Source organism: Syngnathoides biaculeatus, chromosome 4 (genome assembly GCF_019802595.1).
Source record: "Syngnathoides biaculeatus isolate LvHL_M chromosome 4, ASM1980259v1, whole genome shotgun sequence".
Classification (NCBI taxonomy): domain Eukaryota; kingdom Metazoa; phylum Chordata; class Actinopteri; order Syngnathiformes; family Syngnathidae; genus Syngnathoides; species Syngnathoides biaculeatus.
The window spans coordinates 5,840,936-5,863,676 of record NC_084643.1 but is presented as its reverse complement, the minus strand read 5'-3'; the positions used below and the strand labels follow the sequence as shown (position 1 = coordinate 5,863,676).

Below are 22,741 nucleotides of genomic sequence, written 5' to 3'. Positions count from 1 at the left end.
GCGGTCATCCTCTCCTGAATACAGTGCGGTGGTCCTGTCCCATGTGCAGAAAAACACCCCCAACGCATGATGCTACCACCCCCATGCTTCACAGAAGGGATGGTGTTCTTGGGAAGGAACTCATCATTCGTTTTCCTCCAAACACGGTGAGTGGAATTACGACCAAAAAGTTCCATTTTGGTCTCATCTGACCACAAAACTTTCAGTGGCAAACTTAAGACGAGCTTTGACATATTTTAAGTCGGAAAACTTTCCGTGCCATGCGTGATTTCAAACCATGACGTCTTAGTGTATTACCAACAGTCACCTCGGAAACCGTGGTCCCAGCTCTTTTCAGGTCATTGAACAAGTCCTGTTGTGTCGTCCTGGGCTGATTCTTCACCTTTCTAAGGATCAATGAGACCCCACGAGGTGATGTCTCGCACGGGGCTCCACTCCAATTGAGATTGACCGTCATGTTTCGCTTCTTCCATTTTTTCTACTGATTGCTCGAACAGTGAACCTTTTTTCACCAAGCTGCTTGGCAATTTCTCCGTCGCCCTCTCCAGCCGTGTGGAGTTGTACAATTTTGTCTCTGGTGTCTTTGGACTGCTCTTTGGTTTTGGCCATGTTACAAGTTTGAGTCCTACAGATTGTATAGGGTGGACAGGTGTGTTTATGCAGCTAATGATCTTACACTGGTGCATCTGATTCAGGATAGCACATGGAGTGGAGGTGGACTTTTAAAGGCGGACTTACAGGTCTTTGAGGGTCAGAATCCTATCTGATAGACAGGTGTTCAAATAGTTACTTGCGGCTGTGTTACACAAATAAATCGCTAAAAAAATCAGACATTGTGATTTCTGGATTTTTCTTTTTAGATTCTCTCTCTCAAAGTGGACATTCACCTACGGTGAAAATTTCAGACCCCTCCATGATTTCTAACCGGGAGAACTTGCAATATAGCAGGGTGTTCAAATACTTATTTTCTTGACTGTAATAAAATAAAATAAGGTTGTAGTTGTTGTTGTTTGTACAAGGAACCACTTTGCCATGTTAAGTCTCTCTCCACGCAAACCGGCCCGGTATCAAGTCGTGCCAAAGGGGCCAAAACCACCGAGCGCATTCGCTTGTTTCGGTCAGCTCCTTAAAAAAAAACCAAAAAAACACAGAGAGGAAATGCTCTCATTTCACGCTTGCAGGAGTTAACGTCATTAAACCAAGCGCACAGACACACTGAAACGAGCCGCGATTCCGGCACGCACGAGCACATACACGCCAGTGTGCACGTGCACACTTATACACTTACATACACACACACACACACACACACACACACACACACACACACACACACACGCGTGCGCGGTGTAGCTGCTATCTGATAGCCTGAACGGTAACCTCTGAGATAAAGAGCAGCTTTCCTCTTCCTGATACACATCCATGTTCAGCCTCAAGATGATGGTGTGTGTGTGTGTGTGTGTGTGTGTGTGTGTGTGTGTGTGTGTGTGTGGTGTGTGTGTGTGCGTGTGTGTGTGTGTGTGCAGCTGCACTGTGACTGAGGCAGGACCAATCACTCAGTGATCCCATTACAAGGCTCTGAAAAAGTATGTATGCGAGTGTGCGTGTGTTTGTGTGTGTGTGTCCGCTGCATTCTCAATCACTCTGGCATGCTATTATCTATCCATGGGCAAGGCTACATCACTCACACTTAAACACACAAGCCCGATTTTGGGGAGGTATTTTTCACGGGTTTTTCTTTTGCCTGCGTCGAGTTCGTTATTTTTACTCATCTGATCCGTAGATCAGATCAATAACACACTTGTGTGACTAGTCAGGCGAGGAAAATAATGATGTTTTGAACACTTTGGATGTCTTGAGAACATCAGTAAAAGAGAAGCCGCCACCCCCCAAAATAAAGTAATAAACACATATCGGACTTCCAATTCACAGTTTGAGCGGACCTTTTCTATATTTTGGTTCTGAACTCTGGAAAAATGTGATATTTTATTCATGTGTGCAAGAAATCCATCCATTTCCTTAGCCGCTTATCCTCACAAGGGTCACGGGAGTGCCAGAGGCTATCCCAGCTGTCAACAGGCAGGAGGCGGGGTGACACCCTGAACTGATCGCCAGCCAATTGCAGGGCACATCGAGAAACAATCACACCTTGGGGCAATTTAGTGTCCAATTAATGTTGCACGTTTTTGGGAGGAAACCGGAGTGCCCGGAGAAAAGGGACGGGGTGGACATGCAAACTCCACACAGGGGGGGCTGGGATTGAACCCGGGTCCTCAGAACTGTAAGGCCAACGCTTTCCAGCTGAGCCACCGTGCCGCCGTGCAAGAATTCACTAAACAAATTAAATTTTATATGTTGAAGTCATTTTTGCAGGAAAAAAAGACTGAATACCTTTGTGACTAAAAACCCCTATAGAAAAACCATATATCCATAATTCTAGACAATCAAAAAGGCGTCACTATAGAGAAATATTCCGGAACAGAAGTTATCTTTATTGTTTGTAAGAATTGCACATAGATATTCAGTTTCTGTATTTGTTTTTCTCTCTTCTCACTGCATTTGTTCAACATTCTTTTGTATTTTCTGTTGTTCTTTAACACCTTGCGTAGAGATCCAGAAATAAAAACTCTGGAAAAAGATTCTGCAAAAACTCATTTATTAAGCCATTCATGGACAGGGTGGCAATTTTTTTATTGAGATAAAAGTGAAATGAAATAACACTTCTTTTTCGTTTATGGTTAAGTTATATGATAACTTTACTCATTTATAATCTCGTCCCGAAAATGGGACGCTCCCCGCGAGAGGGTACTTGGGTTTTCTTAATAGATCATCACAAAAACCAGAATCAGAATCAGATTCAAACACTTAAATATTTTGATATACTGAAGGATATAATGCGCGAAAATCATGATGTCCCAAAAACGGGACGCTGCCCACGAATGGGGTTTTGTTTTGTTTTTTTTTCCTCCCGTGTCGACAGATATCGTCGCCATGTTGCACGTCGAAAAAGATTCCATTTAAAAACACTATTTGGGTCCCTTTACAAACACGTCGTTTCATTTTAGCGATTTCCCTGTTCTGTTAGCTTGTTAGCTTGACTCATACTCACGAAATAAGCGTTCATGTCAGTCGTGAAGCTCTCCCGTGTTGCGTTTTCATGTAAAATGTCATATTTTAAAACAGAAGAAAAGAGTCAATACAAAAGCGCAACACGGGCAAAGCCTCGTGTGTGCAACCAAATGTTCCGCGACTCTGCCCTCCCTCCTCATGTTTCTCACCTGGCCCCTCAATTACTCGCTCGCGTTTGTGACACATGAAAGCGGATTATTGTTTACGGGGGTTTCCGTCAGAACAAGCGCTGCAAGTCGATCTGTTATCCTGAGCTCCGATCTAATTATATGCGATGTTTCCAAACACACAAGCACACGCACGGCGTCGGCAGATAAGGCGACAGCGGTGGTACCGTTCGGAAACAAAGCCTGCTCTTGTTTTTTTTTTTTTTTTTTTTGAAGACTTACCTAAGCTTCTCCGATATCCTTTTGTCGGGTGTTCTCCCAGCTCGCCTCACTGACGGAAGACAACTCGGCAGGAATTTAATGAACCTTCCCCGCAGCGTGTGGTCGATCGCGCGAGTCACTACAACAATTACGGCGTCTCCAGAACTCTGCCGGGCCGTGTTATCGCAAGAACCACATGGCTCCGTGGCTCCCTTTCTGATACCGCATGCAATAAAGAAAATACTGAATCTGCACCTTCCGGGCCATCAATAATTTCGCCACGGTGTACCTTTTGCTGACCTCTTTCACCTTGCCGTCCCCTCCCGCCCTCTCGGATCCTCGCCCTCCGTCCCCCTCGCCGTCCCCATCCACCCATCTGTCCACCGTCAAGGACAGAGACTTCAGCCGCTCCGTCTGCCGTCTTTGGAATAAATGAATTATTATTGTTGTTTTTGTTGTTGTTACATAACTGTTTGTGTCTTTGTAGACCTGGAGGAAGCCCGTGACAGAGTACCAAGAGAGGAACTGTGCTACTGCATGCGCAAGTCCAGTGTGGCAGAGAAATGTGTTAGAATAGTACTGGACATGTATGAGGGCAGCAGAACAGCGGTGAGATGTGCCGTAGGTGTGTCAGAAGAATTTAAGGTGGAGGTGGGAGTGCATCAGGGATCCGCGCTGAGCCCCTTCCTGTTTGCGGTAGTAATAGATAGGCTGGCAGTTGAGGTTAGACTGGAATCCCCTTGGACCACGGTGTTCGCAGATGATATTGGGGCTGCATGATGGTGCAGCTGGAAAGCGTTGGCCTCACCATCCTGAGGTCCCGGGTTCAAACCCGGACCCGCCTGTGTGTGGTTTTCATGTCCTCCCCGTCCCCTGCGTGGGTTTCCTCCCACATCCCAAAAACATCCTAAATGAATTGGACGCTCTAAATTGCCCCTAGGTGTGATTGTGAGTCCGACTGTGTCTCAATGTACCCCGCTATTGGCTGGCAACCAGCTCAGGGTGTACCCCGCCTCCTGCCCATTGACAGCCGGGATAGGCTCTAGCACTCCCGTGACCCTCGTGAGGATAACCTGCTCAGAAAATGGATGATCTATTGGGATTAATTTTTTATTTTATTTTTTACATCAGACCCCTCCGAAACTGAACGAATGAGTCTCGACGCTTGAATCACAATAAAACGAAGCGACGTCAGCATCAAACCATTGATCCCATCCAAAACCCATCCACGATTTGTAGGCCCAATTTAGCATTCAGCAGCTTTCATGCATTATGGACATCATATATTCCTTTCATGGTTTGAGTGAAATAACACGGGAAAGGTTCCATCGTTCATCCACATCAAACAGCCGCGACCACTTGACTTCAGTTAGTGCTCCGACGGCTCTTTCATCACTTTGACCCATCTTGCTCGCACTTTTATCCACAGCTAACGGGGGTGCTCATTAATTTCTCATCAAAGAGAAGCAGAGGTGCCAGGTGGATATTCAAACCCCCCCCCCCCCACTCCCCCTCCCCGCGGACCAGAAGTAGATAGGGGTCAATTATATTTTAAACAATAGATGTGGGGTACAAAAGGCACACATGAGTGCTTAAGTACATGAAAAGAAGTGAATATAACGTATCCAAGGCGGCCTACGATCAGATAATTTTTCATTCCATACATCTGAGACAAAAGAAAACGCACTGGAAAATGAGGAGAGGGAGTTAAAGCGAGCTGCTCACGGTCCAAAAAAAATGGTTTGCAGCAAGTCTCCCTGACCCAAAAACGTTTTCACCCTGAACCTTGAGCTGATTAATCCACAAGAAAAACTATATATAATAATGTACTGTAATATTATATTTATATATTATGAGATAATATATATCTTAAGTGCGGACATTAAAGCTATCTGCGCTAAATGGAACGAGATCCATAATTTTTAGAACTTCATCACCTGAATAAAGCTGAATGCTGCAGAGCACTGCAAAATTTTAATTATGTTGTTATAAGCCACTTATGAAAAGTGCTTAAAAGAGGGCAGAAACAAACATTAGATTCGTTCTATGTGAAAACGTGTCGAGTCCCCCCCACCGAAGACATCCGAAACTGTTGTTTTGCATTGTTTTTTTCTTTTGTTCCATTAACGCTACCTCTAGTTGCAAGTCAAATTTTTTGTACGTTACGTACTTTCTGTGCAAATAAAAAACAATGCGTCTGTTTTTTCCCGCTCATTATTGCTGGTTTAAAGTTATTCTGCACTTTTGCTAATAAAAAAAAGGTTTACAAGGCTGGGGGTCGAGTCGCTACAGATACGGCAATGCACTCCCAGCCTAGCATACTCTATGAGGCTAAAGCATACATTTTAATCAAAAAATAAATACATTTCTTAAATTATTTAATCATATTAAGTCTGTAAACTATACATGTATCTCTACTATGCAGTTTATTATCAGGAAAAGGTTAAAAACAGCTTTAAAAAGTATTTTTTAGGCTTGGAACGCATTATTTCATTTTCCATTCATTGTAATGGGAAAACGTGCTTTGGTTTTCAAACATTTTGGTTTTCAACCAGCCTTCTGGAACGGATGGTGTTCGAGAACCAAGGCACCACTGTACATATTTTCAGATAACCAAACTAATTAAAATATCTTGGAAATTTGTACCACAAGATCAGAAATTAGATCGAGTCACGTGGACGGATGATCATGCCGACCCATTTCAGTACCAAAAGACTGAAACAGAATGTGAACATTATGTTGATGAAAATAATTGAGCGGTCACGGAAAAACCTTTTGTAAGGGGGGGGGGGGGGGACACATGGCAATCCATGTGTGGAATGTTAGATGAAGTGCATTCCAGAGTCAACATGTTTTATGAGCAGGTTTAAGAATTTATCTTGATCCCTCCAGAAGTAAATAGTGATTTACCAAATGGTTCCAGGATTTTTTTTTTTTAATAAACCGTTTTAAGAGTATCATCACTGCCAAATATCAAGAAGACCATCTGTGATATTAATCAAACAAAGGCCAGCAACGGTATGAACACAACACAAATGGTTTTGAAGTCTGGATTTCAAAAATGAGACAAAGACAGCAGTACTGTACTGTACTGTATTCATATTGTCTTGCAGTGCCACCTAGCATCACACTGAAGTACTACAACTGGCTTTTCACAAAATCAATAGTGAGATTTACGTGTGCAGACTAATTTATCCAAGTACAGTACTAATGACTGTACAAAACTAAAATATTCCTACTTTAACATGTATAGTAAAACAGAATACTATGTATACAACGTAGGTAGGTAGGTGTGTTTCAGCCATCTTTTCTCATTTTATATGATAAACAAAACACAGTTAACTTATAGACGACATACCAGCCACATGAAGTAATTGGTTAAAGAAAAACTGAAAAATAAATTCGCAAGTGAAAACAATCAAAACACCCGCTATGAATAAAAATGTGTTATTTTGACCACAAGGTGGTGCTCTATTTTCCGTCGTGGACCACCGACATGACGTAACTTCCGTTTTGTCAGCTTCCGCCATATCCATGTGTTGACAAAAAAAATGTGAATTAGTTTTAACATGTTTCGAAGGATTATTTGAACCAGGGTCGCTGTTTAAAACATGGGGAAGCTAAACGTGGTGGTGTTGAGATACTTGTCTCGAGATGACTTCCGAGTGCTGACGGCGGTAAAAATACGTTTCACATATTGCTGTCTGCTATATTTTCCAAGCTCAGTTAGCTTCGACAATGCTAATTATGTTTCCACTTACATTCATGTTCATTTTAGTATTGCTGTGTAACTGAATATATGCGTGAATTCCTTACCGTAGGGCAATACTTTACAAATTATTCAGTATGAGGCAGTTGTATCACAGTATTACCACAATGAAAAGCACATCCATCCAGTCAAAGTTTATATAAAGACCTTTAATTAGATTATGTACTTGGGATTTATATTGTGGCTAGTGAATGTCTATTAAAATTTAAAAAAGGAACTAACAATAGTTAAATAGTGGCTAACCAGGTAGACATGACAAATAAAAGTACCTTTATCTTTGACACTCACTGTCAAATATAACGTTCATCTGCTTGTATGAATTTCATATCATGTTCGCCTTTGCTTGCGTAGGTCGAGATGGGGATGAAGAACCACGAGATTGTTCCAGTGAGTCTCCTCTCTTCAATTGCCAGCCTCAAACACGGCGGCTGCAACAAGATCCTCCGAGAGCTCGTCAAACATAAGCTTGTGGCCTACGATCGCACCAAGAGTAATCCTGAGGATTCTACTTCACGTGTTTTGATCCGTGTTATGACAATGCACGCCCTCTCAGATGATGTGTGTTACATTTCAGCCGTGCAAGGTTACAGGTTGAACTACGGAGGTTACGACTACCTGGCGCTGAAGGCCTTGTGCGCCAGAGATGTAATCGCTTCAGTTGGAAACCAAATGGGCGTAGGGAAAGAGTCAGGTGAAATTTATTAACGCATTTTACATTTTGCACTCACCCGTCACAACAGTGTATGTTGGTACTCGGGCCTTAACGATCCTAAAGATCTATTTGTTGGTGACAATAATGTCGCAAATGTCGAAATTGACCAATGGATGACGCTTTTTGCGCCACGGATCGGTTTCACGTAGACATATTGAGCAGGACCGTGATTTTGACATTGTACAACAGTACAAACTGCGAGCACAATAATGAACATAAATGTCAAATTAACAACAAAATAAATAGAGCATTATATTTGTGTTTTTACATGCATCATATTGTGCTGTGTCACATTTTATTCATGAATCTCTACATACGCAGTACAGTGGTGCCTTGGTTCTCGAACACAATCTGCTCCAGAAGGCCGGTTGAAAATCGAAGCACGTTTTCCCCATTACAATGAATGGAAAATTGAAATAATGCATTCCAAGCCTAAAAAATTGGACTTTTTAAAGCGTTTTTTTTTTTTTTTTAAGCTTTTCCTGATCATAAACTGTAGAGTTGAAATACATGTATAGTTAAAATACTTTATATAATAAAATAATTTAAGAAATGTGTTTATTTTTTGCTTTAAATGTAAGCTTTAGCAGTGGAATAGGCTAGGCTGGGAGTGCATTGCCGTATCTATAGCGACTCGGCCCCCAGCCTTGTAAACATTTTTTGTATTAACATAAGTGCAAGCAATAATGGGGGGGGGGGCAGAAAAAAATGTTTGTTTTTACAAAAAGTAACATACAAAAACATTAACTCGTAACTCGAGTTAATCAAATCTTTGAAACAAAACAAAAATGCAGAAATGGTAATGGAACAGAGCATTAGTAAAGTTCACAAGAAAAAAGCAATGCAAAACTATCAACTACTGTATCAAATCTCTTCGGTGGGGGGGGTGACTCGCCCCCTGGAAGTTCTTTTCTTTTCCCAAAGAACTTACCTACTGTCTCTTCTTTGGAGCCATGATTGGGGGTCAATAGTTCTCAATAGGAAGAAAAAACAGTCAATAAATGTAGCTAACGGGACGCGTCTGCCTACAAAGGCTGCGTTATACACAATAACAAAGCGGGTCGTGGGTCAGCTGGTCGGGCCGCACACTTATGTTATTTCCGGGCTTTGTCGGGGGCGTTCGAGTACCGATTTTCGTTTGAAAACAGAAGCAAAAAAATCTCAAAATCTTCATTTGAAAACCGATATTCACTGCAAATAGACTTCCACAGTTGTACATGTACGCAATGTTCAAAGCTGATCTATTTGTGTCTTTTTTTCATCAGATATTTATATTGTAGCAAATTCAGACGGGGATCAGTACGCGCTGAAGCTTCACAGATTGGGTCGCACTTCCTTCAGGAACCTAAAGAATAAGAGAGATTACCACAAGCACAGGAAGAACATGTCCTGGCTGTACCTCTCTCGCCTCTCTGCCATGAAGGAGTTTGCCTACATGAAGGTAATTCGAACCAGGCCGCATTATCATTATTATGCATCACGTGTGGAAAATGGCTACTCATCAGGGTTACATTAAGTAAGTGTCGTTGAGCGAGGTGCATCATTTATTATATCAAGGCGATCTTTTTCCAGGCACTCTATGATCGAGGCTTCCCTGTCCCCAAGCCTGTGGACTACAACAGACACGCAGTCGTCATGGAGCTCATCAATGGATACCCACTGTATGAAAAGAAGCCATCCCTCGTTCTTTAATCACTTCAGTCTCGTTGCACATTTATTTCTGAATTGTTCTCCATCCTCACATCAGATGTCAGGTGCACGAGCTCCAAGATCCGCCGGCCCTGTACAGCGAGTTCATGGAGCTCATCGTCAAACTGGCCAACCACGGCCTGATCCACGGAGACTTTAACGAGTTCAACCTGATGCTGAACGACCAGGACCACATCACGATGATCGACTTCCCTCAGATGGTGTCCACCTCGCACCCCAACGCTGAATGGTAGCCGCTTGTGACCGCACACCTCATCGCGAAACATTTCACATGTAACCGGATGGCCTTTCAACTCCCTTCTCTGATCCTTGCAGGTATTTCGACCGAGATGTCAAATGCATAAGAGATTTCTTCGCAAAACGATATAATTATGAGAGCGAGCTGTTCCCAACCTTCAAAGACATCAGGTAACTTCTCACTAGCAAACTGGATACAACTGTAATTAGTGTCAAATTGAAATGATGTGTATCTTGGTTTCTTTAGAACAGGGGTGCCCAGAGTTTTTTACCCCAAGATCTACTTTTCAAGCAGCCAGCCTCTCGCGAGCTACCGACGACGGGGTGGGGGGGTGTTAATCATGATACCAAACCGTTTTAAGGTTGATGTTATGTTGCCTCCTATATTTAAAATGCAGAATTAGCTTTTTGTGCACTATATTATCTGTGCTTTCATCCTGAATCAGGCTGTGGCAAGGTGGAATTCTAAAATGATACACCATCTCATCCTGCACTTTCTACTTTGGCTTCAGACCAGACCTTTCCCACTCAGAAAAGAGAAAATCTCGTCCAGTTTAACCACTTTTTCTTCTATTATTCACATACTCCGACAGTCATTGCGTCTTAAAACAACATAATTTCTTTTTTAACATTCTCCATTAGTATTGAAAATAAACATAAGCAGCACGTCTACCTCGTCTTTGCTCTACGTTGCCCGGACTGTGTTGCTGACTAAAGCAGTGGTGGTGGACACTTTCATTATAAAATACATTGATGGGGTGCGTGAGTACTGTTATGTTTGTAATTATGAGTGTACGTCTTTAAGAACGGAGGGGGGCGGTGTAAGGTAAAATAAGAAAAAGAGCGTTTGGCGGAGCGGCGGTCGTAGAGAAACTTCCGTGTGCTGCCTAAAAGAAACCAGTGGCTTCTTCTTTTCATTTTTTTACAGTACGTATGTGAATTGTGCCTTTGGATGTAACAACCAGTCATCCCTCACTTATTGAATCACATTGCAAAATGCCACAATCTACATAGATGTATGTTATACTTTCAATTTGCATTGGATTTTTTTTTTTTGTGCACAGCGCAGAATATCTGCGAGGATACTGCCTCAGCACGCGCAATTGTCCCGCGATCGACGCATTGAGCACCCCTGCTTTAGAATAAGCTTATCACATTGTTCATCACTTTTTGCTCTCTATGAACAAAAAGTTAATGTTAAACTTTTAACTGGGGTATCAATATGTTCAGGCTGGTTTTGTTTTGACCTATGAAGAGCTGCTTTGCATCTTGAGTTCGGTGCATGTATTAAAATAGGATCTTGTGCTTGAGTGCGTTCTTAATCGAGTTGAAACACTTGTTTATTTTTGCAGACGCTCAAGTTCTCTCGACGTCGAGGTCTCGGCGAGCGGTTTCACCAAAGATCTGGAGGAAGACGCTGCAGTGCTCCATCCAGCTGGGCCTGACGGAGAGCAAGACGGAGAGCAAGACGATGAGCAAGAGGACAGTGACGACGAGGAGTCCGGCGAGGAATTTGAAACAGAGCAGCAAAGTGTGGATGCGACTGACTACAAGAATGCAATTCTGGAACTCGAGGGCCTGAAGGTCAGCGGCGCAAACGGTGACGTGCCTGATAAAGACGAACAGGGTGAAGGAAGGGATGGTGAAGAGGAGGACGAGACAAATGCTGAAGCTAGAATCCATGACACGGCCGTGAATGATGTGGAAGAGGAGTTGGCGGATGACTTCCCCGAAGTGTCAAACCTTTCCGCGTCTAACAAAGAGTTCAAACCTTTCAGGTGCTGAATGATGAAAAAATTGGCTTTTCACTAGTTGAGTGTCATTTATTGTTTGTTTTTATTCGAATGTGTGTGCATTGGTAGCCTAATGTTAGTAGTAATGTAAGTAAAATGACACCCAATCATTTTCTAATGTCTTGCAGAGACTCAGAAAGTCTTCTCCAGATGGCAGAGCACAGGAGGAGGAGGAGGACAGACAGCGAGGCTACAATGGGCAGCACGGGAAGCTGCTCAACCATCCCACCGGTAAGTAAGACAGAAAGCTGACGTCGAGAGTGAGTCAATAGATACTTTTCACGTGACGTCTTGAGTCACATGGCTTTTGTTTACGACGCCATACTGGACGGCAGAACTGCAACACAACTCGTGTTTTTTCGTGATCTCTTTGTGAATATCGGCTCGTGTTACGGCCTTTTCATCATGCCATTTCGGACAGAAAAAAAGGTCTGACACTTCAGGCATTGTTTACCTTTTGCTGGCCATTCGTATTCTCCACACTTGTTACCTATCTTTACGGAGGCAACAAGCACCCGCAGTGAAACTTTGCTTTCCAGGTTTGCGGTGGATAACGTGAACCTCGTGGCTGTCGCTGGCCATAGCCTTTAGCTGCACTTTTGCTAATTCGTGGGAGCGGGCCTTGTCGATCGCTTTTTTTCCAGCGTGCGCTCCGGCCCCTGGCTGAGTAACTCTTCGCGTGCACTCGGTGAGTTGGTGGCGAAAAGTATGCGGTCTCTGACCATCTCATCGCTGTTTGTGTAGTTACAGTCTTTAAGGAACAGCTTGAGTTCTGTCACAAAATGGTCACATGATTCACAGTTACCTTGCACCTTATAGTTAGTTAGTTAATATCTAGCAAATATGGAGTTTGCTTTCGGAGTGAGGTAATCAGAGAATTCTTTGTAATAAGTAAATTGGAGACTCTAATTTGCCCCTAGGTGTGATTGTGAGTGCGGCTGTTTGTCTCTATGTGCCCTGCGAATGGCTGGCAACCAGTTCAGGGTGTAACCCCGCCTCCTGCCCGTTGACAGCTGGGATAGGCTCCAGCACTCCCTGCGACCCTCGTGAGGATAAGCGGCAAAGAAAATGGATGGATAGATGGAAGTTTTTAACCAACTTATCTTCGTCTCCGGTCAGTGTCCACGTATTGCCGACATCCCGTCCTTTATCTCCGATGAGTTGGAACTCCAAACGCCTCCTTGTTGTCTTTGTTTTTTTTCCCCTGAATTAGTTTTTTTTTTTCGTGAGTCCGCAGTTATACTACCGTCATTCTGATAACATGATATGATCTCGCTGTCGTGTTATTGAATAATGTAGGCGTAAGTCCAACAGTACTTTTTAACGTGGGTGATATTTATTTCGCTTTTCCCCCCCTGCCAACCTCTCTCGCTCACTTCCTTATCGTCCTGTCTTGTCACGGCCCGCTGACGTCGACACAGTCACACCACACTTGCTATGTTCGAGAAGTATCGTATTTTCTGCACTATAAAGCGCACCTAAAAGCCTTTCATTTTCTCAAAAGCCGACGGTGCGCCTTATAATCGGGTGCGGCTTATATATGGCTCAATATTGAGCCTTTTGTGCAGCTCCATTTAATGGATGCATAACGTAACCCCAGCCTCCACTGTAGCATGTATTCTATGCGCCTTATAATCCGGTGCGCCTTATATATGGGGAAAAAACTTATAGTGCGGAAAATATGGCACTATAGCTCAATCTAATAATAACAGACGGTGCTTGCTCTCGAGTTTCACACGCGGCGTCTTCTTTTATTCCTCACTCCAGCACAAGTGCCTCAACCGCTTCTACTTACAGCGTTCGTTTGTCAAAGGACTTTCAAGATAAAAGATCAAATGATAACCATAACCATAGCCAGAACATTACAGTAGACACTGGTCGTACCGTGATATGTAGACACGATCTTGCCGTCCAAAATGGCGCTGTAAACAAAAACACGTGGTCGGCGTGATGTCAATGAAAAGTATCAATTGTCTGTTAGTGTCGCCAAATAAACAGCTCGAGGTGTGCAGTGTCTGTCAGGTTCCGTTTTAAGTTTTCAACCCAGCGTCGTTATTGCGCGTTGCAGGATGTGGTCCGTCAGAAAGTGCGGAGGCAGCTCACCAAACAGCAGAAGTCTGCGCAAAGGAGACGGCTGCAGAAGGGTGAAGCCAATTTGGTGACCAAATCGAGACGAGAGAATGAAAACAACATCAGGTCAAGTTTGGAGAGCGCTACCTTCTGGGGATGAGCGCTCGTCTGGCACTGACGGGGTAGACGCCGTCACGCCTGTTCGACAAACTGTTTTGGAACGGTGACATCCCATCATTTTCCATCGCTTCAATGTAGACATGAACTACTTTATTGAAGCTATGTCAATAAAAATATCGGCATTTATACAATTGCTAAATGTGTATTATTCTGGTTTTTACAAACTCTGAAAATTGAGACCGAATGTGTTTGGGTTTTTTGGGGTGGGGGAAATCTTCCAAAATTTGCATAGTTTTTTTTTTTTTTTTTTTTTTTTTTTTGGAGGAGGTATTCAGAAAGCGAGTGATTTGAATTCCAACTCGAACAAAGGCTATTCAGTTCCAAGGGGATGAATGGAGCTCAGACCCCGAGCTCACTGGGCTCAAAACCGAGTGGCTCAAGTGTTTTGTTTTTTTGCTTAACCCTCTTCCCACACTTTTTGCAAACCAAATCATCACTAAACGTCGAAACTAACGCGGGGTTATTAACTTGTCATACATTCAATTTTGCAACTAAATCCTTTTTTTTTTTTTTTTTTCAAGTGAGTGTTCTGGGATAAGCCAGCTGCACAGCGTGATGGGAGGGGCTCAGCATTCCAGGGCTGCACCTCTGCGTGCGGTAGAGGGCGAGGGCCCCCTCGCCGCTAATTGGCAGCCAGCGTAACAAAGGTGGTCAGCTTCAAACAAAAACCACAGCGAGACCGGTGGACCCGGGGGCGGAGGAGTGGGGGGGGGGGGTCAGTAAGTGGAGAGAGAATGCGTTTGATTTTGAGTGTTGCCTTCCTGCAACGGGATGGCGGCGGAGCCCGGGACAGGTGAACGAGGCGAGCGTTCTGCGTGACTATTTTTGAACAGTTTGTGAATGATGATGAATAAAGCGGACGACGGGGACAGTATCGTGTCCCGCTTGACCCGGAACGACATTGACTTCAGCCCCAAAGACTGTGAGTAAACTTTCAACTAACAATTCCATTTTACAATAAGGATATCAAGAGCTATTTAAATTGTGTGCGTGTTCGTAGGGATTAGTTTGTGAGCTTTATTAAGGCTTAATAAAGGAGCGTGTAAGCCAACATTTAGCTCAACTCTTTTGTCGCAGTTTGTTATAAATGTTAAAACCACATTAACGATATTTCTTAACTTTTTTTTTGTGATTTATAAGTCATGCAAGCAAAGCGTAGTAGACAGTGGACTATTAAATGTTATTTAAACAGGTTTATTTAATTTTTTGGGGTAACTTTATAAAGTATTCACCACCTTATAATAATGTTTTTTTTCTTTGTTTGCTCAGTTTAGGTCAGTGTCAGTAATACGTGTTCAATTATACAGATGTCAGAAGCACTTTTTTGAAAATCTGCCAGGCCTGACTTATTAATTTGCGCCTACACGTTAAATTAAATCGCAACACTGGGAATTATTAGTAAGATAAAATTCGAGCAGTGAATCTCAAAAGTGCTTCATTAGTACCACTTCGTAGAGGAATATGGAGAAAAAAAATCGCCGCCTAAGTACAGTTCAAATATTTGAATTTACCCTCTAATAGCTGAATAAGCCGCTTATCCTCACGTGGGTCAGTGGAGTGCCGGAGCGTATCCCAACTAATTTTGTGCGAAAGGTGGAGTACACCACGAACTGGTCGCCAGTCAGTCACAGGGCACCTATCGACACCGTCACTGAGCAGGAATTGTGCCCGCGTCAAAGTAAGGCGTGTGTGTACCGCTACACCATCTATGATGGGGCTAGCTGAATATATGTAAACATTTCTTTAGGTATATTCATAAAATCATCCAATACATTTATTTTTATTTTTTTCACATATTTCTATGTACAAACAGAGAAGAAAAGAACAAAAGGGAGAGAATTTTTTTCAATTAATTTACATTCATTAATAGTGTGATAATAATACCTTTATAAATGACAAAATTAGAGGGTTTCTCTCATCTCCAATTATCTGATCTAGTACGTCATCCTCAACAAAGTTTATACCTGTAAGTGAGCAAAAAAAAAAAATTACCAAAGGGAAAACAAGAATAATCATAGTGGAAAAAAAGAAGAACAATGATGCCACCTCTAAGCACCTTATAACAAATGTTCCAAAAGCAATGTACAATGATTTACATATTTGCTTCAAGTAAAAAAAAAAAAACATTTTTGGTATCAGAACCCTTGGGTGATAAATGACAAGACAAGATGCAATATTGTGAGTTAGAAAAAAAAAAATCACAACACTCACAGCACATAATAATAATAATAATGGAATAAGTGGTGGGAACCAATGAACAAAATTAAGATAAACATGATTTGACATTATGTAGTAACATCTTATGACGTTATGGCAGGAGTTGAGCCCGCGTAAAAGGAAGGTGTGTGTAACACTACACCATCAAATAGGGGGCGAGTTGAATACTATAGATTTATATATATGAAGAGTTTGTTTTCAAAACGAGACATAGGCATTTTTTTCAATTAAAATTATCCAGCTTCGAATGGATAATTTTGGCGCGAGTTTCGTAAATCTGAAAAAAATGCCTATGTCTCGTTTTGAAAATAAACTCTTCATATACAAAAAAAATTTTCAGGTATATTCATAAAATCATCCAATACATTTAACTTGAATCGTTGGTATGTTTTTCCTTATATTTTAGCGCTATGTTATGTTCAAACTGAATAATATTACAGTGTCTTACAATAATATTAAACATGCTTTTTTATGGTTCAATCTGTATTTGTTGTATTTTTTTAATCAAGGCTATGACACTTTTTTTTTAAGTGTGGTCATTATGGTGGCACACTTTGATAGCTAAAAAAAAAACAATATTTAGGTTGTAGGCGGTGGGTCAGTGGATCAGCTCGCCTCACAGTTCTGAGGTCCCGGGTTCGATCCCAGACCCGCCTGTGTGGAGTTTGCATGCTCTCCTCGTGCCTGCGTGGGTTTTCTCCGGGCATTCAGGTTTCCTCCCACATCCCAAAAACATACGACATTAATTGGACACTCGAAATTGCCCCTAGGTGAGAATGAATGTGAGTGTGATTGGTTGTTTGTCTCCACGTGCCCTGCGATTGGCTGGCAACCAGTTCAGGGCTGGATAGGCTCCAGCACTCCCTGCAACCCATGTGAGGATAAGCAGCAAAAAATGGATAGATGGATGGATTTAGGTTGTACTAAATTCAAGAACTGCTGTATTTTAGGATATTTTTGACATTGCAAAATGTTCCCATCCCGCCTCTATTCTTGGACCATATGGACTTCCATCTGTGTCGTTGTCACGTTTCCATTTTCCTCCTCTCACCCTTCATTTTGCGCTCCTCGCGTGTCCAGTCAATGTCGTCGCCCTGCTCCATAACTTCTGGGAGCAGAAACAGGCGGGTCACGCGGACGGCTCTTGCCCCGGCTCAGACGGTTCTGCGACGGATGCGGCGGCTCAGGCGGAGAGCCTGCTCCTGTACGAATCTGCCGGTTCTCCGGGTCCGCCGTTTGTCTGCTTCGTCACACTGCCCGGAGGAAGCTGCTTTGGGAACTATAAGGTGTGTCGATATTGCTTCAATCATCCCTCTTGTGGATTGACCCAGACTCTTTTAATGACATCATTAGTTCCTTGTAGATACATTTAGCGTACATTATTGATCATATTGCTGAGTGCCTGTACAAAAATAAACATGCTGGTAGTGTCCGGCCTGCAAGTTTGACAATGTAGCAATAATTGTCCTAGAGTAATATAGTAAAAAAAAAATTATTTCATTGATAATTTTACTTAGTGCCCTATTAAGGTTTAAATGATTGTTTACTTTGGGACTGAATGTGTGTATTTATGCTCCATCAATGCATAAAGCTTGTGGAATATAGCACTAAAACTGCAAAATATATTGAGTCATTAATTTTTTAAATTCAGAAACAAACGCAAAAGTATGAATGTTGTTAAGTTGATGCCAGTGTATTTATCTTTGGAATAAATGAAAATACAATCTATTAACCCCAGAATTTTTTAACACCGTTTCCAAACATCTTGAATCTTTTAAGATTAAGACTAATATCACATTTTGCACAAATTAGATTTTCTGCAGGTGACCCAACACAAAAAAAAGTGGAAATTCCCCCCAATTCTTTTTTACCACCTTGCATTTTTATTTATTCCGTGAGATGCAATATTACATAACATTTAATGAAGCAAGACATTTGGAGCTTATATTGTGGCCAGTTGACTTGAAGACCGTTTCCGGGTGGTTTAAAACGAACGTTGTTTATGAACATGACTTCTGAACCTCGTGGTTCCTCTCTGAAATGCATCGTGACCCAGACCGAGTCTCGGCACCATGTGATTGGCGGTCTGTGACCGCCTCTAACGTCATTAACTCCCCGAGCTGAGATCCCGTGACCGTCTGCAGCGAAGTGTAAAATGGAAACGTAACAGAAAGGGCGCGTCGGACTCGAGGGGAATTTTTCATCCCACGCCCGCCCTCTCGCCCCCAGCTGTGCAACACTCAGGCAGAGGCCCGTCGAGATGCCGCCCGAGTGGCTCTGATGAACTCGCTGGTCAACGAGCTGCCTTGCCGACGCATCTGCCCGCAATTCATCGCTCAGAGTCTGCAGCAGGCCACCGTAGACACTGATGTGAGCTTTTACACGTGCGGCATTGGCACTTTTCATGCATTTAGATTGACTTTCTGTGTTGTCTGTGGTCAGGTTTCAATTGAGGATGCGAAGGATTCGAGCACACACATTGGAACATACAGTCTGCTTCTGCACTCTTACATGGGAAGGACCATGCTGGAGTTCCAGGTAAAATATCACTCGAGTTATGAGGTTTTCCTTGCAGTTATGAATCAGTCAACAGGAGCCATGCTGTAGAATTTGAACGTATATAAACAGATCCATCGGCTGCAGGTGTTTAAAGTAGCTGTCGGGCTAGTATTTGATTTATTTTAGTTACAGTGAAGAAAGTAAGTATTTGAACAGCCTGGTATATTGCAGGTTCTCCCACTTAGAAATCATGGAGCGGCCTGAATTTTTTATCGTAGGTGCATGTCCACTGTGAGAGAGAAAATCCAGAAATCACAATGTGTGATTTTTTTAAACGATTTATTTGTGTGATACAGCTGCGAATAAGTATTTGAACACCTGTCTATCAGCTAGAATTTTGACCCTCAAAGACCTGTTAGTGAGCCTTTAAAAGTCCACCTCCACTCCATGGATTATCCTGAATCAGATCCACCTGTCCACCCCACACAATCAGTCAGACTCAAACTTGTAACATGGCCTAGGCCAAAGACACCAGAGACAAAATTGTACAACTCCACACGGCTGGAAAGGGCTACGGAGAAATTTCCAAGCAGCTTGGTGCAAAAAATGTCCACTGTTGGAGTAATCAGTAGAAAATGGAAGAAGCGAAACATGGCGGTCAATCTCGATCGGAGTGGAGACTCATGCAAGATGTCACCTCGTGGGGTCTCAATGATCCTTAGAAAGGTGAGGAATCAGACCAGGACTATTCAACAGGACTTGATCAATGACCTAAAAAGAGCTGGGACCACCGTTTCCGAGGTGACTGTTGGTAGTACACTAAGACGTCATGGTTTGAAATCATGCTTGGCACGGAAGGTTCCCCTGCTTAAACCAGCACATGTCAAGGCCCGTCTTAACTTTGCCAATGACCATTTGAATGATACAGAGGAGTCACGGGAGAAGGTTTTGTGGTCAGATGAGACCAAAATGGAACTTTTTGGTCGTGATTCCACAAGCCATGTTTGGAGGAAGACGAACGATGAGTTCCATCACAAGAACACCATCCCTACTGTGAAGCATGGAGGTGGTAGCATCCTGCTTTGGGGGTGTTTTTCTGCACATTGGACAGGACGAATGCACTGTATTAAGGAGAGGATGACAACGACCTGAAGTACACAGCCAGGAAAACCAAGGAGTGGCTCCCTAAGAAGCATATCAAGGTTCTGGTATGGCCTAGCCAGTCTCCAGACCTAAACCCAATAGAAAATCTTTGTGTTTCTCAGCGACAGCCCAAAACCTGTCTGATCTAGAGAAGATCTGTGTGGAGGAGTGGACAAAAATCCCTCCTGCAGTGTGTGCAAATCATACATTGTGATTTCTGGATTTTTGTTTTTAGATGATCTCGCTCCCAGTGGACATGCACCTACACTGAAAATTTCAGACCCCTCCATGGTTTCTAACAGGGAGAATTTGCAATATAGCAGGGTGTTCAAATACTTATTTTCTCCACTGAACTATCAGTACTACGTCCTTAGTCAAATGACAAATATTTTATCCACGGTCATGTCTTTACTAAAACACTCGTAAACTAAGCTACGTAAACTGTAATACAGCTGCATATTTAACTTGTGTTGCACAACTACAGGAGATGATGACAGTTTTTCAGCTGTTGCACTGGAACGGGACATTAAAAGCTCTGCGAGAAAGGCAATGCTCCCGTCAGGTACGACGCAACGAGCACCGCTTTTTTTCCTGAAAACGACACATCTACTGTAAACCTCTCGCCTTGCCATCCAGAGCGTGATTGCCTATTACACCCGGCGCGGCCTTGACGAGTACACGCGCAGCAGCATGGCCCTGGACTGGCTCGGGCGGGAGCAGAGGTCGCCGGGCCGACTGGGCGAGGAGCTGCGGGCGGCGCAGAGGGAGCTGCTGTCGGCCAGGCGCCGAGGCGTCGAACTCCGCTTTTACAAGGAGAAGACGGTCATCCTCTCCTTGGCTCTCAGTCAAGCGTATATTCACCCCACGCCCGAGGTTCGCGCCCAGGCGCGCGACGACAAGGAGGAACAAATCCCCTTGCAAATATTGAGCCCCCTTGATATGGAAGTGGCGGCCACGCCATCCTGCAGCCCGTCACCATCCCTCCACGGACACGCAAACGCGGCGGTTTGCGAAAATTGCGGCAGGAACTTTCCCTCCGGTCGTTACGCAACCTGCTCGGTTTGCGCGCGCGTCCGTCCACGAAAGCGGAATGTATTCGAGGATACATGAAATTTCAACGTTTCGAGAGCTTTTCGACAGGGCGTAATAGCATGTCTGTGATGCTGCACAATTATGTCATTACAAAGTAATTCAGTTGTATAGGATTTGGATATCACGAAATACTAATGTATGAGTGTGCATTTCATTTATGAAATCTAAAATCAAGCATTTTCAAGCATAAATAGCATTCACATTGAGTAGGAAGGAACATTCTATGTATCATTTCAACTATATCTGCGACTGGCCGGTACGTACCCCGCCTCCAGCTCGAAGATAGCTGATGCTCCAGCACTCCTGCGATTTTTGTGAGGATAAGCGGCTCAGAAAATGGATGGATTTCAGCTATATTTTGGAATTATACAACCTCCCCCACTGCACTCAGCAATTTACTGCCATATTCCACCTGCCTTGTCATTCAGTACGTGCGATTGACTCCCAAAAGCAACTGTGAAATATGCTTGAAAGTTATTAATATTAAGTTACAGCAGGGCACAGCAACCTTTTTGAGGCTGAGGGCTGCTTCGTGAGGGCCGATCGTATGAAGGGCTACGTGACCTGTTTGCGGCAAATTTCGGACTCAGTTCATCACACCTACATTAAATATTTTTGATTTGTTTATTGTAGTAATTGACATTACAGGTATTTCAACATTTTAATTCACGTAAGCAAGTCAGATTCAGAATTTAAAGCACAAATATTAGCCAGAATTTGTGGCCTGCGCTATTTTTAGAACATACCTTACATTCGCCTTATATGGCCCTCGCGGGCTACCATTCGCCAGCGGGCACCGCGTTGGTGACCCCTGCCAGAGTTATACAATTATCTCATAAACCGAGTTATACGATTCAGTCTAAATTGTGTGTTCGATGAGATTACATAATAATACACTAATACTGATGGAGAAAAGGGAAAGTGCGTAAATAAATATTAGTGTTTACAAATGATTGTAGGCGTTTGTGTGTGAAATTGTCACGTAATTGTTTTTTATTTTATTTTTTTTACACGACTAAAAATGACTCAAAATGTGTACCACATTGTCGGTTAAAATAAGTCCTGATGGGTAGGAATTGTCCTTGGTAATTACCACACGGTACACGCGTGATGTTTTGTTTACGTTTAGGCCGCATTTTGGCCTTTCTCCTCTTCCGTAGAAAGGTGGAGTTACCACGTGATTACAGATTGTGACAGCCCATTTCCTGGAACAAACAAAACAAACGACAGCCGAGCCGCGGACGAGACCACCGACAGGATGTCCCCGGTTTGCGTTTTAAGTGCTCGAGAAACAGAACGAAGAGGTTCGGGACGCTGGGAGACGGACTCGTAGCGGTGGACCCGACGCGACGAACCAACGAGACCGCAATCCGTTAGCATCTTAGCTATAATTCGTCGAATTTTTTTTTTATTTTTCCTCGTTACATCGTTTATGTCGTCCCCATTGTCTTCATTGTGAAGTAGACACGCGTGTAACCGCCTTCTTAAATGCGTCCAACGAGCTTCCAAACTATTTGTATTTACATCCCCTGTCGCTGTTTTAACTCTTCAGCACAGCTTGCCACTTACAGCTTATCAAAGAAAAGCACGTTTGCTTCTTATCGATTGTTTGTGCACGTTATTGATCCGAAGAGCAAAGTGTTTTCCGGGACTGTTGTGATGTAAGATTCGGGGTCAAGATGGAGGCTGTGCGACACAAGAAGACCAAGGCAAAAGTTGGCGGAAAGGTATATGTGGGCTTACTTTGGGTTGACTTATGTTAAACACATCATCATAACAATATTCTGTCGCAAACAATATTAATTGGTTGTGCTGATCTATT

At 43.1% G+C, this 22,741-nt stretch overlaps 3 protein-coding genes across 4 annotated transcripts in view; all 3 read left to right on the top strand.

Annotated features, from left to right (window-relative positions):
- Positions 1–6,988: 6,988 nt before the first annotated feature.
- Positions 6,989–14,101, top strand: riok2 (RIO kinase 2 (yeast)). Its single transcript, XM_061817343.1, has 10 exons — positions 6,989–7,174; positions 7,618–7,756; positions 7,841–7,957; positions 9,244–9,419; positions 9,551–9,639; positions 9,726–9,917; positions 10,004–10,096; positions 11,278–11,703; positions 11,847–11,949; positions 13,787–14,101. The coding sequence occupies exons 1-10, from the start codon at positions 7,109–7,111 to the stop codon at positions 13,946–13,948; spliced, it is 1,563 nt and encodes a 520-aa protein (XP_061673327.1). The 5' UTR covers positions 6,989–7,108; the 3' UTR covers positions 13,949–14,101.
- A 592-nt stretch (positions 14,102–14,693) lies between these two features.
- On the top strand, positions 14,694–21,838 carry LOC133499410 (protein limb expression 1 homolog). Of its 2 annotated transcripts, XM_061817420.1 has the most exons (6): positions 14,694–14,890; positions 17,266–17,471; positions 18,415–18,555; positions 18,628–18,723; positions 20,312–20,389; positions 20,464–21,838. In XM_061817420.1, the coding sequence occupies exons 1-6, from the start codon at positions 14,809–14,811 to the stop codon at positions 20,935–20,937; spliced, it is 1,077 nt and encodes a 358-aa protein (XP_061673404.1). In that variant the 5' UTR covers positions 14,694–14,808; the 3' UTR covers positions 20,938–21,838. The 2 variants fall into 2 exon arrangements, with proteins under 2 accessions (XP_061673404.1, XP_061673403.1); XM_061817419.1 differs by having other exon boundaries at positions 18,415–18,723.
- A 263-nt stretch (positions 21,839–22,101) lies between these two features.
- Positions 22,102–22,741, top strand: part of epg5 (ectopic P-granules autophagy protein 5 homolog (C. elegans)) — a 33,879-nt gene continuing 33,239 nt past the window's right edge. Inside the window, exon 1 of the mRNA XM_061816981.1 lies at positions 22,102–22,646. Coding sequence (XP_061672965.1) covers positions 22,599–22,646 — 48 coding nt within the window. The 5' untranslated portion in view covers positions 22,102–22,598. The remainder of the gene's footprint in view (positions 22,647–22,741) is intronic.